Below are 21,078 nucleotides of genomic sequence, written 5' to 3' on the forward strand. Positions count from 1 at the left end.
TTTGACTTTACAGGAGAGGGGAGGAAATTAATGCATTTTAACAGCGGACAGGGATGCCAGGAAATGAAATACAACACGCTGCTGTGTACAACAAAAGCAACAAAAGGTTTTTAATAACAGGATGTCGTTAACAAACATTTACCTAGAGAAAGCACTGCGTCCCAATGCTTTGCAGAGGCTTTAATATGACCTTTATAACAAACTAAATCTTCACAGAGGAAATGCTGAAATGTATTGCACTTTCAACACTGTTACAAATCAGGGAACGTTACAGCCGGCGCAAAAACAAAACCCCCCCCACAAATAATAACCTCAAGACCATACAGTGCGAACTAACAGTGAGGGAATGGCAATAACTCAATAACATCATGTATTAACTTTCTGCTGAAGTGCACTGAGGAGATCAAACAGTTTTACATTAATGTTACAGAAATGTTTGTATCACAAAAAATGAAAATATGGCCTCTCTAAAACATCATCGCTGCCTTAAAGAGAATTAACAGTTGAGACATGCTCAGGGTGTTCCCCACCTCTTGCAGTCAGCTGAGATTGGCTCCTGAATTTATTTTAGGAGCTTTATTGACAATATCCCCCAATCCTAGCTGTGCTGTTTTCAATGACAAACACTGGCAGCTTATAGAAAATTGTAAGTCTTCACATTAAATGTTTGGTCCCTACCCAGAATGTTACACGATGGCAGTACAGACATTTTGGCAGTGAACGGACTATTGTTATCATTTACATGGCACACCTTTCCCTGGATACAACAGCATGCAGTGGAGATGCTCCTGATATGATCTAAACTGCTTACATCTATAAGCAGAACAGTGAGGGGAACTAATGCAAAAAAGATAAAAGAAAAAAAAGGAATTTAGAGGATTAAAATTTAGGACACAGTAATGTTTGGCATACAAAAATAACAGAACATACAGTGTGTGCATGTGTGTATATAACATATATATATATACACATATAACATATTACCTAAAACAGTTAATGAGGTCCTAATTTAATTAGGCAGGAATACAAAAGGTCAATTCTTATCAAACAGACCAAAATAGCTGAACTAATGACACACTCATTAGGTTATCTCCATCATAAAACTAGTCATTCATCATTCTAATATAGGCTGTAGCCAGGATCTCAACATGACATGCACCTCGTTTGATTAGAAATACAATTCAAGACTGCTTATACCTCATGAAATACTATCAAGACCACCATACAGGTGACAGGAGTGGATTACTAGTGCAGCAGGTAATGGTAAGAATCTTTCAGATGTGAATACAAGCACTGAAATCTGGGTGTTTGCTCCTTTTAGTGCCCTTAACTTAAAAAAACCCCATGCACCACTGGTATTATCCATCACTTCCAGGTGAGGAAACGGCCGTCTTTTTTTCTTTTTCTTTTTAAAACCACACATTTTCAACATTTTACTTGAAAGATAATTGCAGTAACACACTTATAACAACAACATATGGATACTAAGGGGACTGAAACCACTCCCATGTCTTACAGACACAGTTAGTAAGTATGAATATTTACCTACGTTAGTTTTGCTACATACAGAAACAGATTTAGTCAATCATCTGTGTCCGAGGTACTCGTTGCTCTTATAGTAATAGGTTTAACTGCAAGAGGTAAAGGTAACCTTGTAAGCATTTCACGTTTAGATCTGGAATCGTAGATGGATGCATCTATGCTCAGTATCTTGTCAACGTGTGGACTGGAGGAGCTGGAGATCGAGTCTCCAGACATTTCTAATACTAGACGACCTACTTTACACCTGGCCCAGCCAGGGTCGTGGACTCATAGATGGTGGTTGTGTAAGTGAGGAGTGCAAGGAGTCCACCCAGAATCTACCTCTACCACTACTGCAATCCTATACACCTGTTGGTACAATATTTTGAAGAACAAGAAAAACAAAGGATGTATGGTACAAATTGTGGTTTGGTTGCATCAGAAAGGCAACCCGGTATAAAAAAAACAAAACACCAATCAGACACCTGCTGTGGTGACCTCTCACGAATAAGGGAGTAGCCAAAAGTAGCTTTCCTTATATGATACTACTACTGGGATCCTGCACTTTCAAAGTCGAGTTCTACGCCAGCAAAAAGGGTTTCTCAGATTGATTTCATGTCAAAAAATAATGTTGAAACTGCTAACAGGCTTTATCAAAAGAGAAACAGAAGGAGTTTGTGAAGTTTAGGCGTTTGTATCCACGTGTGAAAGATTCCTCAGTAATGTTAAGATATCTGCTGCACTGTAACCGTTTACAGACCAGCTGCCACTCACACTCTAAAAGCCTTCACGGCGCTCGAGGATTCCTCTTCCGCTGTTCACAGCATTTGTATGAATATGTTTATATGAAATGCACTTTTATTTTTGTTTTTTAACTAAACAAGATTTGAACTTTTCTCTTGGACCTGTGTGAGCTTTCTTGTTAGGAAGATAAGTGTTGGTGAAACCAGCGTTTGAAATTCTGCTCTTGCAGCAACCTCCTCCTCCTCTCCCAAAAATGATCTAACCAGTTTTTATTTCCTTGCACCTCCTTTCAGTCTGTTTTTTCTCCACTTTTGTTTTTATCATTATCTATCTTCTCGCCCTCTCTTTTCTCTTCTTTGTCCCCTCTCCTCCCTTCCTTCTTCCCTCCCTTTAAGACCCTGCCCACTAGTATACAGCAAACAGCAATGACATGCATGATGAAGTAGATCGACATCCAGTAGTTGATGGTGTCAGTGGCGTTCAGCAACACGAAGCCCATGCACATGTAGTCGTAGGCCCTCATTTTCAAGAACCAGTGAACCCAGTCGAAGATGTTCTGCCCACGTGGACCCAGTTTAGCTCGGACAGAAGCCTCCATGGCAGACTCTGCTGCGATGCAAAGGGGGATGGTGAGGAAAGAGAGGTAGTAGCCAGGGTGCAGTCCGTGCCAGTAAGCACTGATGAACATGGTCCAGCCAGCCCTGAGAGGTACAGACACAGGAGAGAGGCACACCAAACACGAGGTGAGTTTCTGTCCTCAGTTGTTAGAGGTGTTAAGATCGTGAGGCGGGATAAGGGTGGTTTAAGTGCAAAAAAGGAAGAATTGTAAAAGGTTTGACCCACACATTTACATAAATGGGATATTTAAAGTCTGCGGTAAGTGTATTTGTAAGAAAACAAAACACAAACCTGCTTTTTTTTTTTTACCCACATTATTAATATGCATCAGAATATTCATGATTCTGTGTGCTATAAACTTCCACAAAAACATGTGAGCTGCGTCGTGGCACTGGCTGACATGTTCTTTTATCACAATGAACACTGTGTACTCTCTTTGTAGCAGGCAGTGTAGTTTATTTTTGACACACACACACACACACACACACACACACACACACACACACACACACACACACACACACACACACACACACACACACACACACACACACACACACACACACACACACACACACACACACACAGAGAACAGAACGCTTTGCTGAGAAGAGGCTATTTAAATAAATAAATAAATAAATAAAAAGAATCCACTACTGAGTGAGTCATGTTTGCTACAAACTGAAGTGTCAAGCTTTTCTTTTCTGTTATGTCTCATCATTGTGCAAATGAGACACATTTTTTTAAAAATGTGCATGTGCGGCAGCGACAGAGACACTTGGAAACATAAGCCAGTTAAGAAAGAAGATAGTAAGAGAAAAGATGGGACATTTGTTATTAATAATAAAATGGGGGGGGGGAGACACTCAATCATCTTTTGGACGACGTTTAGCTTTCATATTTTCATGCATGTACGTGATGTCATAACATTTATGATTTCCAGACAAAGTTGCATCAACTTTTCACCAACATCTTGTTTTGATGATAAGAGACTCAGACTCACTCCCATGAGTGGAAATGAAGCCTCATGCTCCCTTAAACACTCTTTCACATTTGAGCCTGATCGGGTCACCTGACCTCATTGTTTCTGGCCACCTAATGTTGCTGAGCCTAGATCTGGCTTACTGAAGCAACCCCAGATCATAACACTGCCCTCACGGGGTTGCACAGTACATAATAGGCATGATAGGTGCATCGCTTCATTCACCTCACCCCGATGCTTTCATCACTCTGGAGCAGGTTAAATCTGCACTTGGACCACATGATCTTTTTCCATCGCCCCAGAATCCAATCTTGGATGCTCCTTACTAAACATTTCCTTCCCAATTAGCCTCACTCATAAATGAAAAGAGGGAAAAAAAAAGTGTTTTTTTTTATTCTTTCCTCCATAAAGACAACATTTGACAGTCTCCCTAGCACACTTATTGACAGGTTTTGACACCTCAGTACATATAAATAAACATGTGTTTTGGCACCAGTTAAAACTGGTTCTGGGATTTTACTAATCTGTACACCCAGCTATTTTTTTATATAAGCATGTCTGAAATATGACCTATGACTCAGTTGAGCTTTGAGGGTTACCCCTAGTCAGTTTTCAGTGGGTAAAGCTTTTGGGTAAAAAGTTTAAGTGGTTTCTGACCACATTTCCTCTTTGAGGAAGATGAGACACCACTTTCCTTCCAGGTTTCACTAATGCGTTGGACAGTTTTTAATAGTTTCAGTAATCTCCTTAGTAGTTTTCTTTGCTTGATGCCGGCCAATAATTTGACACCTCTGTAAATGAATAATATCATTTACACAGCATGAGATATGTCTTCTGATGTGGTTGTTTAAAAAAAAAAAAAAAAAAAAGAGAGAGAGAGAGAGAAGCTACTCATGTCGTCAGTTAGGTTTCAATACCCTGAAGCAGTTATTCAGTGCATGGCTGTTACTTATTTGCTTATTTAAATCCAGGTAGTTACGTTTTTCCCCACGTACTGAGTTTGGAATTTTACTGTTGCCTTGTAATGTTTATTAGCCAACAACAGCACTGCATTTAGGACTTATTACTTCTGTATAAGATATGAAGCTTCACTGGCATCCCTGCTGAATATAAACAGAATATTAAAGAAGACTGCTGCCACCTCTCACATGTACCTCCTAACATTAGAACTTATTGCACAGGTCCCATATACACCACACAGGGATCTCTTACTGTAGAATAAGTAGAACCTGCTTCATATACCTGAGTGTGTAGGCTTTGAAGGGGGCGTTGGGGTAGATGTAGTGATGCAGCCACCACTGCACTGTCATATTCCAGTAACGCATGCCATGTCGGACCTTCACACAGAAGTCAGTGTTGTAACAGTCGATGTTCTGGATGGTTTTGAAGTCATATTTCTCCTCCGTGGTGGGATCAGGACTGGAGAGAAGGAAAAGAAACCAGCATTTAACACCAAAAATATGAAACCCCTACACTTTTAGAATATTCGTTTATGTACACAGATGCATCCTCTTTTTATATGCTTGCTATTCCTGTGATTATGTACCTGTAGTCGACAGTAGGTCCTCCTCCAGGTTTAGAAAGAGCCTTTTCTGGATAGCAGCCCAGGCCAGCACTGATACAGCCAGCCTCAGCGCCGCACCACGCTGAATAGAAACGCATTCTAAATACGAAGAATATTGCTACCATGTAGAACATCCTGAGGATGAAAGCAAAGACAGAGTGTATCATGCACCTTTGTCCTAAGAAACAAATAAGATGTGACAAATCTATTCAGTGCCCTTTACTGAAGAGTTAATTACGTTTTGATATATATACAGTTACTTTATTAAGTACACCTGTTCAGCTGCTTGTTAATATCAAATCAGACAATCACACGGTGGCAACTCATTGCATTTAAACCCGTAGACATGATCAAGACGACCTGCTCAAGTTCAAACAGAGCATCAGAATGAGGAAGAACAGTGGTCCAAGTGACTCTTGGACAAACTTCACAAACTTCTGATCTGTTGGCATTTTCTCCACACACCCTTCTCCAGAGTTTACAGAGAATGGTCTGAAGAAGAGAAAATATCAAGCAAGCATCAGTTCTCTGTGTGAAAATGGCCAATTCAATTTGAGCTGATAGGAAGTCAACAGTAACTCAAATAACCATTGTTACAAGCAAGGTATGCACAAGGGCATCGCTAAACACACAACACATTTAACTTCGAAGCAGATGGGCTACAGCAGTGGAAGACCACACTGGGTGCCACTGGTTTCAGACTGGCAGGGGTGGTGTAATGGTGTGGCACACGTTGGGCCCTTTAGTACCAACAGAGCATCATTTAAAAATCACCGTCTACCAGAGTATTGTTCCTGACCATGTGTATCCCTTCATGACAACAGTGTACCCATTTTCTGATGGCTGCTTCCACCACGTCAAAAAGCTAAAATCAACTGAAACTGGTGTCTTGAACATGACGACTTCACGATACACTGTAGATGTACCTAATAAAGTGGCAACTGAGTATAAATGTTATTTTTGAGTAAAATCATTCTAATGAATTCTTCTAATAGAATTTTTTAAAAATTGCTTTGTTTACAGTTGTCTTACTTTAGTCTACTTTTAATCACTGATAAAAAAAAACTTAAACAAGTCTCCAGTGATAATATGACAAAATATAATTAATCTATAACTCCTATTAATTTCCAAAAGCGTATTGCTGTTGTGCTGATTCTTTGTCACAATACCTATAGAAAACGTTTTGATCCAAGAAGTCCTCGGTACGAACGTAGGCCAGCGGAAAGACAGAGTTGACAGCCAGGAACAGAGTGCCATAGACAGGAACCGGCTTCAAGCGCTGCAGGCATGGCGTCAAACCGGGGAGGGCCAGCGGGCTCGGCTGCCTCACCCAGTCAATGTATGTTTGGAAGCGGAAGAAAGGGCCTTTAAGGACATGAAGAGATGAGACAGAGGGATAAATGCAGGATTGAGAAGACAGTGACAGACAAAAATTGGGCAATCAGGATGATGCAAGGTATAGAGAGGAACATTAGAGGGCAGTGTGGTTCAAAAAAAAAAAACAACACAGGGTGCAGTTGAGTAGGAAAAGGAAGTGAGAGAACAAAAATAGAGTAGAGATTTATGAAAACTGTTAGAAATAGAAATAATACTAAAAAAAAAGCATGGACTCACAATATTGGACAAGTAGCAGAAAGCGAGACAAAGAGAGACAACAGTTAAAATTCATGCAAAAGCAAATGAACACCAACACTTAATTACAATTTACAGCTAAAAACAGTTCATGTAAGATCAGAATTTCCTTTTTTCTGAACATTTAAGACAAGTTATTTACCCGTCATTATACCGACATAACAGTAACTATATGACAAAATGTCGTAGATGGAAGGCTCCTGCGACAGACCGCCAACGACGGGGGACTTTGCAAAGGAGCTCACGTCTTTCTTCTTCTCCACGTGGAAGCTGCGCACCTCATTGGCCAGACTCACCATCTACATAAACAGTAAGATAAGGATGCATGAATTTGAAATACACTGCAGTATAATTTTAAACTGATTTCTCCACTTGAGTGTTTTTAACTTTCCATACCTTGAGCGTGAGAAGTAGCTGGACGGCGTTGGCGAAAGGTGTTGGTGATGGCAGACCAAACTTAGTGACCAGGCGGAAGAAGAGGAGGTAGAGAAAGGTCCAGCTGAGGCTCAGCGCTGGGGCGTGCCTTGTAAACAGACATATATAGTTAGGAGTGAGACTACATGTACATGGAGTCCTGTTGCATGCTGTGATCTTCACTTTCTGGCTGAAATTAAAGCTTACAGGTTTTTATTTCTATTTATTTTTTTAACTATTTCTACACTCTAGATCAGCTGCTATATTTGAGAAATTTACAGGTGAATTCACAGACAACAGTTTGTGTGATACAAAGTAAAATAAGTCTGAAATGCATGGATGTTCGTTCCTCACCTCCAACTGCTCTTGATAATAATCCATGTTCCGATCACGGTCACCAGGGAGTGGAGTGTGTGGATGTGGCAGGTGGCGATAGTGATGGACAGGCCGAGAAGAAGAGCTGCACCCTGCTTCACAGGTGGACCTGAAGTGACAGAAAAATTGCAGAGTGGAAGCCACCTACAAGTGTCTACCGTGGGGCAGGAAAAGTGCCTGACACAGCAGGAAAAATATAATGTTATATAAGTCTGTTGATTCCCACCCACTGCTGTCAGCCCCCGTTGATAAAAGGTGGAGAAATGTAATTTTTTTTATGCAAATGAAAATAAAAATAAAATCATCAGTTAATTAGTGAAAACCTTTAAAGAGAAAGCCATGCAAAATATAAACATGAGCATTTTTTGTGATTTCCATGTGTTTATCCTGAATATGTGGTCGTCCTTTCACATATTCAAGCTAAGGTAAAGATTGCCTTTGGGGCAAACATCATTTATTGATTCCAGGAGACGTGAAAGTCCCTTCACTTTATTATTCAACTTATACTGATTGATCAATATCCTTGCTGATAAACGGTCTACAAATTTAACTGATCACACACCAGCAGTGTAAAGCAGACTCTGCAGCAGAATACAACCAAAAATAAAATCATTAAAATGTTTTCTGCAGCACCAGCTGAATGCATACGATTTCCTGTTACAAAGTGTCACACACTTCTGTGCTGCTGTAACTTCAGTGCTGTTTGTTAACATGGACTTTTGGTGTGACTTTGAATCCAGTCTTCAAAGGACTGACTCCCCCCCCACTAACTGTTGTTATGTTGTTTTGTTTCCAATGAATTGCACAATGTGCATCACTGAAGATTTTTAGCTTCATGATTTTATTCATCAAGATCCGATGTGCCAGTATTTTTTCCCCGAGCACTTACAGAGCACTGAAAATCAACATAATTCGTCCCGTTTTAACCCTTTACTAACCAAGTATCGTGTATGCAATCTGGACTTATTTGAATAATCACAACTCTCAAAATAAGACTTTTTTTCCCCTTTTGCATTTAAATAGTAAATTATGGTTGTGTCAGTTTTTCATCTCATAGTATAACAATCACCAGCAAACAGCATTAGATAAAAATAAATATATAAATTATGTATGAATGTGTTCATAATTTGATCGAAATACTCACTGAGGTACCGGAAGAGGAATCCAACAGGGATGGAAGCAGCAAGGACTCCCAGGTACACCAGCTCATCAGGAGACATTGCTCTGCTGACACACACACACACACACACACACACACACACACACTTTTATAATGCAACCCACATGCAAAGTAAAGCATGAGAGAAACACTCCATGCAAATACTCAGAAATAAAGTTTGTGTGCTGAGAGTGAGGGATATTTCTAAGGGCCGCCACAGTGCAGTGAATTACACAAACAGACCACTGAGGCCAGAGTGGCTAGCAACAGGAAGTCTAAATGTAGGAAAGGAGCCTAAAGTACACAAGAAATACTACAACCTCCTCTAAACACCATTTGAAGGACAGATTTATTTTCTGCATTTTAGTAACAACAAATCACTTGTGCTTGTGTAAAATTATCTCGCCAGCAATTATTAGGTTTGCTGAATTTGAACTTCAGCGGTTGTGGTGCCATATGCACTGGTATACTTTGCGTCAGCTCAAAATGTAATCCTAACAGCCCTTCTAGTCTCCCATAGTTTATATCGAAATTCAGCACAGTAATAGTTTATCCATTTGAATAAAAATGAATAGTTACAAACATTGAGTCCACACTTATCCAGCCTGAATCTTTATATCCCAGCTTTTTCATTTTTTATATACTTTTTATATTCTCCACAAATGTGCTGCACAGGAACACACTAGGGTCTAAAATAATAATAACGATAAAAAGCCATTTTAACATCATCTGTACACATCCGCGAACCCTTGTGAGAACACAGAGTCGTCTGTAACACCCCTCACATGGTTAGAAAAAACCAAAGAAAATCTGCTCTACGTGAAGGAGAAATTATCCATGTTAAGGTAACTTCCGGTGACAAGACAAGAAGAGCCCCTTGTGCAAGAGCACACTTCTCTTTTTATTAGTGTGGAAACCACTGTCGATTATATTCCGGGGTTAAAACGTGGCTGCTGTCAGTTACCATCAGTATGCACACCTTCAACAAGATAGGTGCAGTGTTGTAGTGAGTAGTAACAGCACTGTGTGTGCGGTGCTGCTTGACTGAATAAACTGGGTTAAAAACACAAGATTACGCATAAAACCCACGTAACGGGAGTTTAAGCCACGGCTCCACAACCGTTAACAGGCAGGAAGGAGACAGAAAGCAAAACTATCAGTCCACATTAATGTTTCATATTGGATTGAACACCGTTAGAGCAGTAGACACTGTTACTTACATTTATACAGCGGGATACCTGTCCGTTTGAAGACTGGTAACACACCTAACTAGCCATTCACACTTTAACACCGGATCAGTTTTCACTTCCTGGTTGACGAGCGATGCGTCAGAGATAGATTATACCATTTTTTTAAAATCATATTTTAAATTATATTATTTTATTAGCGACAGAAATGAAAATGGAAGAAAACGGGGAATAAACAGCCTCGACTGGGGACTCGAACCTGCACCTTTACAGTCAGCCTTTTCAACAACTGAGCTAAACAAGCGCTCGGATTGTACCATTATCACTTTAACGGCAGGGGTGCGGATTGGATGTCAGTCTAAAACGATTCATTTCCATATTATCTGCATTTAACGCTGTGGCTCACTGTATTTTACTGAAAACTGTCGAGCAATGGACGTGAACCTTGAAATGCATATTTTTATACCCCAGTTAATGGTTGTCATTTCCAAATTGTCCAAATAGACTTTGAAACATTAAAAGAAGCTTTAGAGTATTTTTTTTTTCAGAAATTAAAAGTACAGTAATTACAGTATGCAGTGTAGTACGGTGTGTGCGATATTGAAAATAAAAACAAACCCACAGCTTTGTGTCATTCAGTTACAATAACTCATACTGCGTACTAGCTAGCATGACGGAGTTTCTATACAGCTGGGTAGGTGCTATGAAGTTACTGATAGTGAACTTTTATTTTATTCACAAGGTTAGTTAGTAGAGAAAAACGGAATCGTCTCGTATTCAGAGAAAATATTACTCAATATTTGGTATTGAGCTGAATATGAATACAGTTTGTCCCGGACTTCAGCTACAATGAAAAAGACACAAAGCTGGAGTTTTTCTGTGTCTTTACGGTGCACAGCTGCCTCTTCTTCTCTCATTCTCTCTCCCTCCCTCTCCTGTTGCTACTTCAATCATGAAACTGATCAATGATCAGCTGATCGGCTTTTCTCTCTCGTTTGTTTATCGCCCACTTTGCGCCAGAAAGAAGAAACCAGCGGATGTCGCGTTAAACAACAGCATCACATTTAAGCTTGATCAGCTGTTGTTAGAATGTATTTAATATTATTTTCTTACGGTGGCCCCTAGAGACAAAGCACGTACAAACTCCAAAACACATGCAAATTCCAAAACACATGCAAATTCCAAAACACGTACAAATTCCAAAACACTTGCAAAATCCAAAACACGTACAAATTCCAAAACACTTGCAAAATCCAAAACACGTACAAATTCCAAAACACTTGCAAAATCCAAAACACGTACAAATTCCAAAACACTTGCAAACTCAAAAACACATGCAAATTCCAAAACACAACGGAAGTGCTCCAGGACGCTAGGGGCAGTGTTGAGCTTTTGTTACCTAGTAACTACACAAGCCAGGAAGTACCAATGACCGGATTTGGGGTTTGCAGCCTTAAAGGCCGCATTTTAAGGCCGATTACGTCACAGCGACAAGAGAAGGCTTTCCCAATTCAAAGGCTGCTCGAAATGCGGCCCTCAAATGCGTCCATAATTTCCCTGAATTTTAAGGATGGGTCGGTGTAGCCTTCATGGCCCAACATATCCCAGACTTCATAGTGCGGTGGTGGTGTGGATAATTTTGCCGAAAAAAAAACGGTGGAAGCGGAGCGGAGGAAGTGTAAACTTTCAGAAGTAAGTACTGAATATTATGTCACTTATTTATGCGCAAATATTTTTTTAATGAAGAACATTAAACCATTATTGTTGGCCACATGTCGGGAAAGTTATGTGACATTAGTCATGTCTGTACTTTCAGAATTAACTTGGTTTTAAAGCCTTTACTTTAAAAAAATATATATAGTCGACCTTAATCTTACAGAGATTGTGATGATTTTGTGGATAATTAAAGTCAGTCATATATCCACAAACACAACAAGCTGAAAGTCAGTGATGCTGCTCGGTTTGCAGTCCTGAATATCACAGCACAAGCAGGATTCACTGCACTGTTAATGTTAGCTGTGTTATATTGCTGCCTCTGTTCGGTGGTGTCGAGCCAAACGGACTTTAACGTGTGTTTGAACGAGCTGAAGGTTCACTCGTTAAGCTGAAAGAAAGATGCTTTAATCACAGGAGTCACACATGTGTGTCCACTGTACCATCTGGGAACTCCTCTTGTTTCGTAATAACACAAACACTAAATCCTCCTTCTTTTGTGCTGTTTTGTAGCAGTGTATACACCTGAGACTGTCACCTGTCTGTCTGTCCTGCACTCTCTCTGTTTCTTTCTCTCTGATTGTGTAATAAAAATATGAACATGTGTTTATAAGTCACACTTGTGTTTGAATCCTGCAGCTTATCACACATTTGATTTCCATGTGTGACGACTGCAAGTGTCCAGAGTGAGGACAGACTGAGGGACCCACTGCTGCACATCATCTGTGAGGCTTTGCACCCCTGATGATCCACCAGGACAAACTCAACATTGTGTGAGGAAGAGGAGGAGGAAGAGCCAGCAGCAGCTGACAGATGGAGAGAATAGACAGACTGTTCCCTGTTTGTGAAGGACTGCTAGAAAAGTTTAAAATAACTAATTGTCTGTCCTGAATCAGTCTTATTAGGTAATGTTCAAATAATTTTATCATTCCAGTGTTTTCAGTGTGGGAGAAAGTACTCAGGGCCTTCAAGTTACACACTATGAAAGGCAGCAACAAGTGTAATATTCAGAAACCTAAAGTATGTATCAGCAGCAGAATGGAGCTAAAAACAAATGTTTGTTTCAGTTCTATGAAGCTTTGAGTATTTTGGATCAGTAGCACTGCTGTGTTTGTTGCATCATATTGCTGTAATTGTTTATATGCTTTATATATTCTGAGCTAAGTTGATCTATAGTGTTACATCATATTCTGTAAGGATGTTATGTGTTTGTTTACTTTCTGCCCAGTTTGACCCATTTAGCAGAAGCCAGCCTGTTTAAGGCTCTGATATCTATTCTGTATGACTTAAAGCAGTTATGACATGGTCTGATTTTCTCACCCAATAAAGGAATATTTCATATATCAGTCTACTCTTCATTTTATCAGAAACAGTTATCACAGCTTGTACATTTTCTTTTTATAAATATATGTAAGCAATGAGCCAAATTTAGTAATGCCAGCATGAAGGAACAACATTTGTCTCTTATATATGATACACCTATATATGCACTGTCAAAGATACTTGTCTTTGAGTGAAGATTTAAGGTGATAAGACATATAAATAACTGCAACTTGAATCTGTACTGAAGCTCAGTATTTGACACAGAGTTCATGTTCACTGCTGTAATAGCTAATAATGATTAATATAATAACTAGAATATTGGCCATATTATATTTACATTACCAAAGTGATATGACTTTAGTCTCATGAACAACATCAGCTAATTCTTATTTACTAATTAATCTTGAAATGACTGTTCAGTACAGAAATGAAGCCCAAAAATCATGTTTTACTGTCCTGTGGTCTCAGCCTCAGATACTTATCAAATCACACAAAGCTCATGTAGAAACAAACAAACAAATGAACAAAATATGTTCTCCCTCATTTCTGTCAAACCAAGTTGTATGACACGTTTCCAGCGGTTAGTATCACGGTTGCTAGGCAACCTGGGAAGCGCGACGGAGACTAGACCGTCCCATACAGACAAACTTGCCGTTTATTTTGCAAATCGAGCTCAACACTGCCCCTAGCGTCCTGGAGCACTTCCGTTGTGTTTTGGAATTTGCATGTGTTTTTGAGTTTGCAAGTGTTTTGGAATTTGTACGTGTTTTGGAATTTGTACGTGTTTTGGAATTTGTACGTGTTTTGGATTTTGCAAGTGTTTTGGAGTTTGTACGTGTTTTGGAGTTTGTACGTGTTTTGGAATTTGCATGTGTTTTTTAGTTTGCAAGTGTTTTGGATTTTGTACGTGTTTTGGAATTTGCATGTGTTTTTTAGTTTGCAAGTGTTTTGGGTTTTGCAAGTGTTTTGGAGTTTGTACGTGTTTTGGGTTTTGCAAGTGTTTTGGATTTTGCAAGTGTTTTGGAGTTTGTACGTGTTTTGGAGTTTGCGTGTGTTCTTTAGTTTGCAAGTGTTTTGGAGTTTGCATGTGTTTTGGAATTTGCATGTGTTTTGGAGTTTGTACGTGCTTTGTCTCTAGGGGCCACCGTACATCAGTCACATGATCACATTTAACCAATGATCGCCCTTGACGGCAGAACGCGCTGGTTACGAGCCGGGAACGAGCTCACAAAGAGCACGCACATTTTTTGCGGTCCGGAGCTGCAGGAGAAACACAAGTTAACTCAGAGACACAGACTTACTATATTTCTTCCATACAGACTGATGCCACAAAACCAGTAAGTAGGTGTACAGCGTACACTGTAGTGTGTAGCACCCAGGAGTATTATCTTATTACGTACACGTTGGTAAGCTGTCTTGTTGCAACTGACAAACGAGCGTGCTGTGTGTGCAACAGCGCGACAAACATTACCTGTCCTTTTATTAACTGCACAAGTAGTGCTGGTCATAGCTGCTGGCTACCTGTGTAAGGCTGTCATGGGTCTGTAGCTCTGTCACCGTTTTAGGGAACATATTTAGTTTTAAAGTATTTAGAACATATTTAGTTTTAAAGTAAGTTTCCGGGCTTTTCCTGCCTTTCTGGAGGGATTATATTTCACTAAAAAACGATCTAATATTCATGTCCACATAATAATTATTATAATTATAATATATTAAAAAACACACGCTGTATTTTAAAGAACATACATTAAGAAGCAGATTATATTAGATTTATATTTTAAATAAGACAAAAGTTGGATTTTACAGCAGTAAAATGATTGTATCTCTACAGTTTAAAAATGTAATAAGCTTTGCCCCTGCACAGAGTGGATAGTGAAACAAATGGAATCATCATAAATACATTATTTTATATTTATTACTCCCCCTCCTCTTTGCTTTATTATTGTAGCTCTAGTAATAAATAATAATGTAAGGATTCTGGATCAGCACCATGATGCCCATAGTATATACAGTATTCTGAAGAAGGTCTAAAATGTCACTTTGTGTGTGTGCATGTGTGTGTTTTATTTAGATGGATTTTTAAAAAAAATATTACTCATGATATAACATTGTCCAGACATGCCTGGTAAGGACATGAGGAGGAAACAGAGCTGTGTGAGGCTACTAAAGGCAGTGCTATAACATTTTTCTCTCATCATTTTATTGTAGATTAAGTGCTGGAGTTGTTAGGTGTGGATGATTAAATTATAGTTTATTGCAATAGCAAGTTGTGCCTTGTTCTCACATAGCAAGTGGAGAGTGATATATGAAAAGATGGGATGGAAGGAAGAAGAGAAGCAAAGAGTGATTCACAGGCAGAGCCTAAGCGCTGTCACCAATCTTTGCATTTAGTTATTATCTCATGACACTTGTTTAATCAGCTACCATCTCTCCTATGGACTTTTTAATGTCTACAGTCTCAGATCAACACAGCCCTGCCCTCCAGCACTATCCACAGCAACCCCTCAACAGCAACATTGTACCCATCAGGTAAAACATCGGCTACGTTTGCTTTGCCTTGTTGCCCATATTAGATTCTTGATGAATGTGCGTTGTTGTTATTCAGCCTGGCTCAATGTGCCCCTTTTTAGCTTTAAGCACCCGCCCCTTTAAACCTCTCTGCACGGCCCTGGCTCAGAGCACTGGGCTGTGCAGTTTGGGATCGCTGTCCCGATGTCTCTTCTTTTTCTTTTTCTTCTTCATTTCCGCAGCTCTGTCTGAATCTCCGTCAGAACTTCTACGGGATGACAGAGAACCAATCACATTGTTTAACAAAACCAAGATCTCAAGCTTTACGGCCAGCCTAAGACAGAAAAAGTGACCCATTATCAATAAAATGATGAAAATTCTTTCCGTTTTTAAGAAAATATTAATACTGATAGTGAGCTTTAACCCCATATTATTTTCAAAAAAAATCTAGCTTAAAACAAACAAACACATTTCCTTCTGTTTTCATTAAAGGATCGAGAGAAAGATGGCAATACTCACCCACTCTCACGGTGTCTGTCTTTATCCTTTGATTTCTTCTTTTTCTTACTCTTTTTGTGTTTTTTAGTGTGGCGGGCCTCAGAGCTGTCGTCCCTGTCTTTGCTGAGAGTCCTCTTGCGATTTTGAACCTCTTTGTCTGGAGAGGAAAGGCGAGCCCTTGAACTTGTTTGTTTCTGGTGCTGTAGAAGGTGAGAAATTTCCTTCCTTTGAGGAGTAATTTTCTCTCTCTTTGCCATTACTCTTATCCTTAATTGTCCAGGAGTCTTTACTATCCTGCAACCACCTCCGACTGCCACGAGACTCCTCTCGGTGGGAGTAACCATATCCCCTTCGCTCATGGTCAATGTCCTCTCTTGACCGGTAGCGGTAGTAATGGTTAGAGCACCTGTCGCGATCACGCTCCCGAGGGTGCTGGAAGGTTCGCTCCCGGTGACGATCGGCCTCCCATTCCCTGTAGTAACGTCCAGAAAGGGGGAAACAATCCCTGTACTGGCGGTGGTGACTGTCTTTGTAGTCCCGTCTGTACCGGTGACGATCATCGTCGCTTTCTCGTTCGTGACTCCTATCCCTGTAGTGTTTTTCTCTATCTCTGCCAGAGCTAGAGTACAGTCTTTTCCTGTCTCGGGAAGATCATTTTTCATTGCAACTAGAACTAGGCTTGGACTGATACTTGGACTGATACTGCTCCTTTAGTATTTAGTCCTTCAGTCCCTGTTGTTGCACATTTTGCGACAACACTGCCTTTTTGTCCAGCTTCTTTCTCTGTCTGGAATATGAGCATAGGCAACACAACCAAATACTTTCATATGGCTAATGTCTGGGGTTTTTTTCATACCATCTCTGATAGGGTGTTTCGTTCTTTAAAGCAGATGTTGGGAGCTTATTCTGTATGTAAGCTGCAGTAGCAACAGCTTCTGCCCAGAATGTGTTTGGCAACTTTGCATGTGACAGCATGCTTCTAGCTGATTCCACTAGAGTTCTGTTTTTTCTCTCTGCAACACCATTTTGCTGTGGTGTGTGTGGTACAGTCATTTCATGGTGGATGCCTTGAGCTTTCAAATATTCTTGAAACTCTTTAGATGTGTATTCCCCACCATTGTCAGTTCTGAGTCTTATTACTCCCTGTCCACATTCATTTGAGAAGGTTCTTTCAAGCTCTTTGAACTTGCTCAGGACTTCTGTTTTTTCTCTTATGAAATACACTTTACAACATCTGGAGTAGTCATCAATGAAAGTCACAAAGTACTTTTTTCCTCCTACCCAGATAGCAAGGAAACATTGAAACAATGTTGAGTCAATATCAGGTGATGTCATTGAATCAACGTTGAAGTGTGACGTTGACCTAACGTCACTCTTGCACCCTTTTTTAACGTTGAAACGTCAGGTTTTGATGTTGAATCAATGTTGAAACCTGACATTGATTCAACGTTATATTTTCTAATACTGTTGACATTGAAACAATGTCAGATTCTGATATTGAAACACTGTTGAGCTATGGTGTTGATTTTCCACCTCTTTCGCACAGTTGCTTTTTATTAAAACAACAGTTAAATCATGACTGGAAATCTACCTCTCTTTATAGGTATTTTAACCAATACTAAACTACTGCATGTTTCCATCAATACTTAAACCACCTAAACACATAATTGTACTTATTCCTCAAATTGGACACCCTTTAAAAAAAAAACAAAAACCAAATGTCTCACAATGTATCATGTCAATATTAATATCCTAAAATAAGAAAGCATTGCATGTGATGTAACAGAGAAAAAACTAAACAAAAAAAGGTCAATAGGCATGTTTCGTTTGCTAAATACTTTATTAAAAGACAGTTTCCTATTTACATTTATATGTTTCACAGAAGTTTGTAATTTTTTACTCTGGGATGGGGATGCATGATGTGCGTCCTGCACCACCCAAACGATCTGGGGCGTATCGGAGCCATTTCTGCACTGCTTGTGCAAAGACAAACTCGGACATAGAGTTTGCCCCTAACTGCTGCGTCAGGCCATCTAGGACAAAAATACACACACACACACACACACACACACACACACACAAACAAAAAAAGTGAATTAGAGCACATGAATAAGCTCTTGTTAACTGTCTTTAAAACAAAATAAACATGGGGTCCTCGGGCTGTACAAACTACAACCCGAGGACTAAACAAGCCAAAGACCAAAGACTCCATCTCCAGATTAACCGGACATGAAAGTCTTGTTATTAAGAAGGACAAAGTAATATAGCAAAAAAACAGTAAAACTTACCAAATATGCATTTGCAGAGCGCTGTATCTTTAAATGCCCTTTTTTGCTTTGTCTGGTCCTTGGTTTTTTTCCCTGCCCAGTTTAGTACCGAGGCCAGCTCGTTTGTAATGGCATAAGCCATTACACGGCGGACTCGCACCTCCAGTGTGGTCCCTCCAATCAAGGTAAAGCGTCTCACCTATAGACACATTTTAAGAGATGGAATTAGCGTGTCTCATGTCTTTAATGTGTATGCAAGTGCTTGTGTGTTTAATCAACAGGCCGTTGTTATGTATTTAAATCACATCTGACAGCTATTACACTTTATAGTTACAAAGTGTACATAACCTTTATATACTTACCATTGCCTTATTTGCCTCTTGTGATTGAAGAGGTGCCTCTGCATTGTTTAGCTCCTCAATGTTGTGCAAGGGCAAATCCAGAGGCAGTACCCCAGCATCTACCGATTCATTGCAGCCGGTATTGCGGATGGCTCTGACCTCCTCACGGAGTTCGTTAACAGCTCTTGTCAGGTCTGACAGAAAAAGATAATTTTTTTTAAGTATTTAAGAATACAGACAACTTGTCAAAAGTTTCCTTGTGTCACACACAGATATGTACAAAGACACCAGACAGTATTTTATTACCTGGTATTGTCACTCGAGGCGCCTGGGGAAACCGTTTTTTTGTGGGCTGCTCATCCTCTGAGTCACTATATGTGTACAGGGGATTTGGTCTAAAGAAAAAAAGTTGAAAACGGTCATAAGTAATTACAAATGTGCTTTTGGAATATTAATTCCTAAAGTTACAGTTTGATTTATAACAACACACACAGGAAACGGAGATGTGCAAGAAGGTACAGTATACAAGGAATTTTTGAAGTGCACAAGTGTACACGGCTTTGCATCTATAAAAAGTTTACAAGCTTCCACTTTTTGGACTATATTATGTGGTGATATTGCAGTAAGGAAGCACCACAGATATGTATAAAAGACAAGATCATAAATTCTTAGCAATCAAAGATATGTTTGTGAAATAAAAAAAGTTTTACTTGTGCTTTCTTTTATGACTGGTCTGAGTTTCAGCTTCGGACTGAAGGTCAGACGTATCACAGTGTTCACTTAGATATTTCTGAAGACTGCGTTCTGCTTCGTGAAATGTGCCTGGAAGTACAAACACAATGTATGGCCAGACATAAATTAGGACACGAAAAACTTGTTATTGTTACATTTATACAACACCAATCCAGATGATACCCACCATGGCTTATTAGAAGTCGGACTGGTGCATAGGTGAGCCATGTTGCACCAGGATGAACTCTCCTCTTTACTGTGGCGTGGATCCTGAATGTGTCTCACGGAGGATATGGAGGCTATGACAATTTCTCCCCATTTATCCATGAACTAGGGACTATTTCTGTACCACCAGTGCTGAACTGCACAATGCACCAGTCTTTCATTTTTATCTTTTTTTAAAATTTGGAGTCCTTTTTTGCCCTGTCTAGGATAAACAGGAAACAGATAATTACAATATATTTCATAGTCACTACAAAACTTGATCTATTGATTGAACTAAATAATAAATAATAGCTTAAAATGTATATAGGCAACAATTACAAGCAAACCCGATAAAACAAACTTTTTTTTTTTAAACATACAACTGCGTGTGTATATGTAAGCATTTAAACACTGAAGATAATAAAATTAACAGTATTTTGTCTAAGTCTGCCATTGTAGGAATTCATGGCACCGAGACAAAAACTTGGCGCACAGTGTGGCATCAAAATAGGCGCACACCTTTGACGCTGCGTTTTCTCCGTCTTCCTTTGTCCACATGTAAATGCTAAAACGGAGTTTTCGAAAATATCCCCCCTGGCAGGCGTCTTTAAACACTTAGACCCCCGGAGAGCAGTCATTTTGGGTTTCTACCTTAGACCCCCGCGGAGTCATCATTTTGCGTTTCTACCTTTAAAAGCCGGAGAGCAGTCAGTCAAATGCTGGAAGTGGAAGCTAAATTGGCTAGTCATTCATATGTATATTAGGTTGTTACCTAGGAATTCTGGAGGGAGGGGAGTGGGGGTGAGTGATTGAGGGGGTGGGGGAGTGGAGTGTTTCAGTTTGCCATCTTAGGGAGAAATCAACACACATGGGTGTAGGTCCTTTGTTGCTGAGATTTATTGATGAAAACAGTACAAAAAACCAACCATTTGTACACATATGTACAAATAATAATAAAAAGTGAGTGAGTACATTTCAACATTTTCAGCAATCACTCACAATCCTGGCACTGCCATGGTATCTGTCGTCTGCATTTACCACATGTGTATCTGTAGCAGTGAACACATCGCACAGTGGCCTGATTTTTCTTGCATTTGTGTTTGACCTGACACGTGGCTCTTTTTCCAGGGCCAGGTGTGGAGGGTTGTGTCCAAAGCAACTGTTCTTTTCTTGCCTTCTTCGCAGCTACATGAGAGCGAGCCAACTCTGTTGCAAGCGCCACCAGGAAGTCCACCCGTCTTTCCTTCGTCCCGGTGCATGCTTGATACAGCACATGTGCATTCAGTGCTGCCATGT

General features: G+C 39.8%; 2 protein-coding genes and 1 long non-coding RNA gene across 4 annotated transcripts; 1 reads left to right on the forward strand and 2 right to left on the reverse strand.

The window, feature by feature from the left end:
* Positions 1 to 86: 86 nt before the first annotated feature.
* On the reverse strand, positions 87 to 11,428 carry mboat7 (membrane bound O-acyltransferase domain containing 7). 2 transcript variants are annotated; one of them, XM_004541173.4, is made up of 9 exons: positions 10,230 to 11,428; positions 8,995 to 9,077; positions 7,830 to 7,959; positions 7,458 to 7,584; positions 7,204 to 7,360; positions 6,599 to 6,794; positions 5,412 to 5,564; positions 5,108 to 5,284; positions 87 to 2,966 (listed from the first exon to the last, which is right to left on the reverse strand). In XM_004541173.4, the coding sequence occupies exons 2-9, from the start codon at positions 9,068 to 9,070 to the stop codon at positions 2,555 to 2,557; spliced, it is 1,428 nt and encodes a 475-aa protein (XP_004541230.2). In that variant the 5' UTR covers positions 9,071 to 9,077; positions 10,230 to 11,428; the 3' UTR covers positions 87 to 2,554. The 2 variants fall into 2 exon arrangements, with proteins under 2 accessions (XP_004541230.2, XP_014267620.2); XM_014412134.4 differs by having other exon boundaries at positions 8,995 to 9,074; positions 10,230 to 11,427.
* Positions 11,429 to 11,539: 111 nt separating this feature from the next.
* LOC143421084 (uncharacterized) lies at positions 11,540 to 13,250 on the forward strand. The gene is made up of 2 exons (XR_013100834.1): positions 11,540 to 11,888; positions 12,549 to 13,250. It is a non-coding gene; the product is annotated as an uncharacterized LOC143421084 (long non-coding RNA).
* Positions 13,251 to 14,144: 894 nt separating this feature from the next.
* LOC143421085 (uncharacterized) lies at positions 14,145 to 16,845 on the reverse strand. Its single transcript, XM_076890033.1, has 2 exons — positions 16,260 to 16,845; positions 14,145 to 16,008 (listed from the first exon to the last, which is right to left on the reverse strand). Exons 1-2 carry the CDS (start codon positions 16,796 to 16,798, stop codon positions 15,906 to 15,908), a joined length of 642 nt encoding a protein of 213 aa, XP_076746148.1. The 5' UTR covers positions 16,799 to 16,845; the 3' UTR covers positions 14,145 to 15,905.
* Between the last annotated feature and the right edge of the window lie 4,233 nt (positions 16,846 to 21,078).

Source organism: Maylandia zebra, linkage group LG11 (genome assembly GCF_041146795.1).
Source record: "Maylandia zebra isolate NMK-2024a linkage group LG11, Mzebra_GT3a, whole genome shotgun sequence".
Classification (NCBI taxonomy): domain Eukaryota; kingdom Metazoa; phylum Chordata; class Actinopteri; order Cichliformes; family Cichlidae; genus Maylandia; species Maylandia zebra.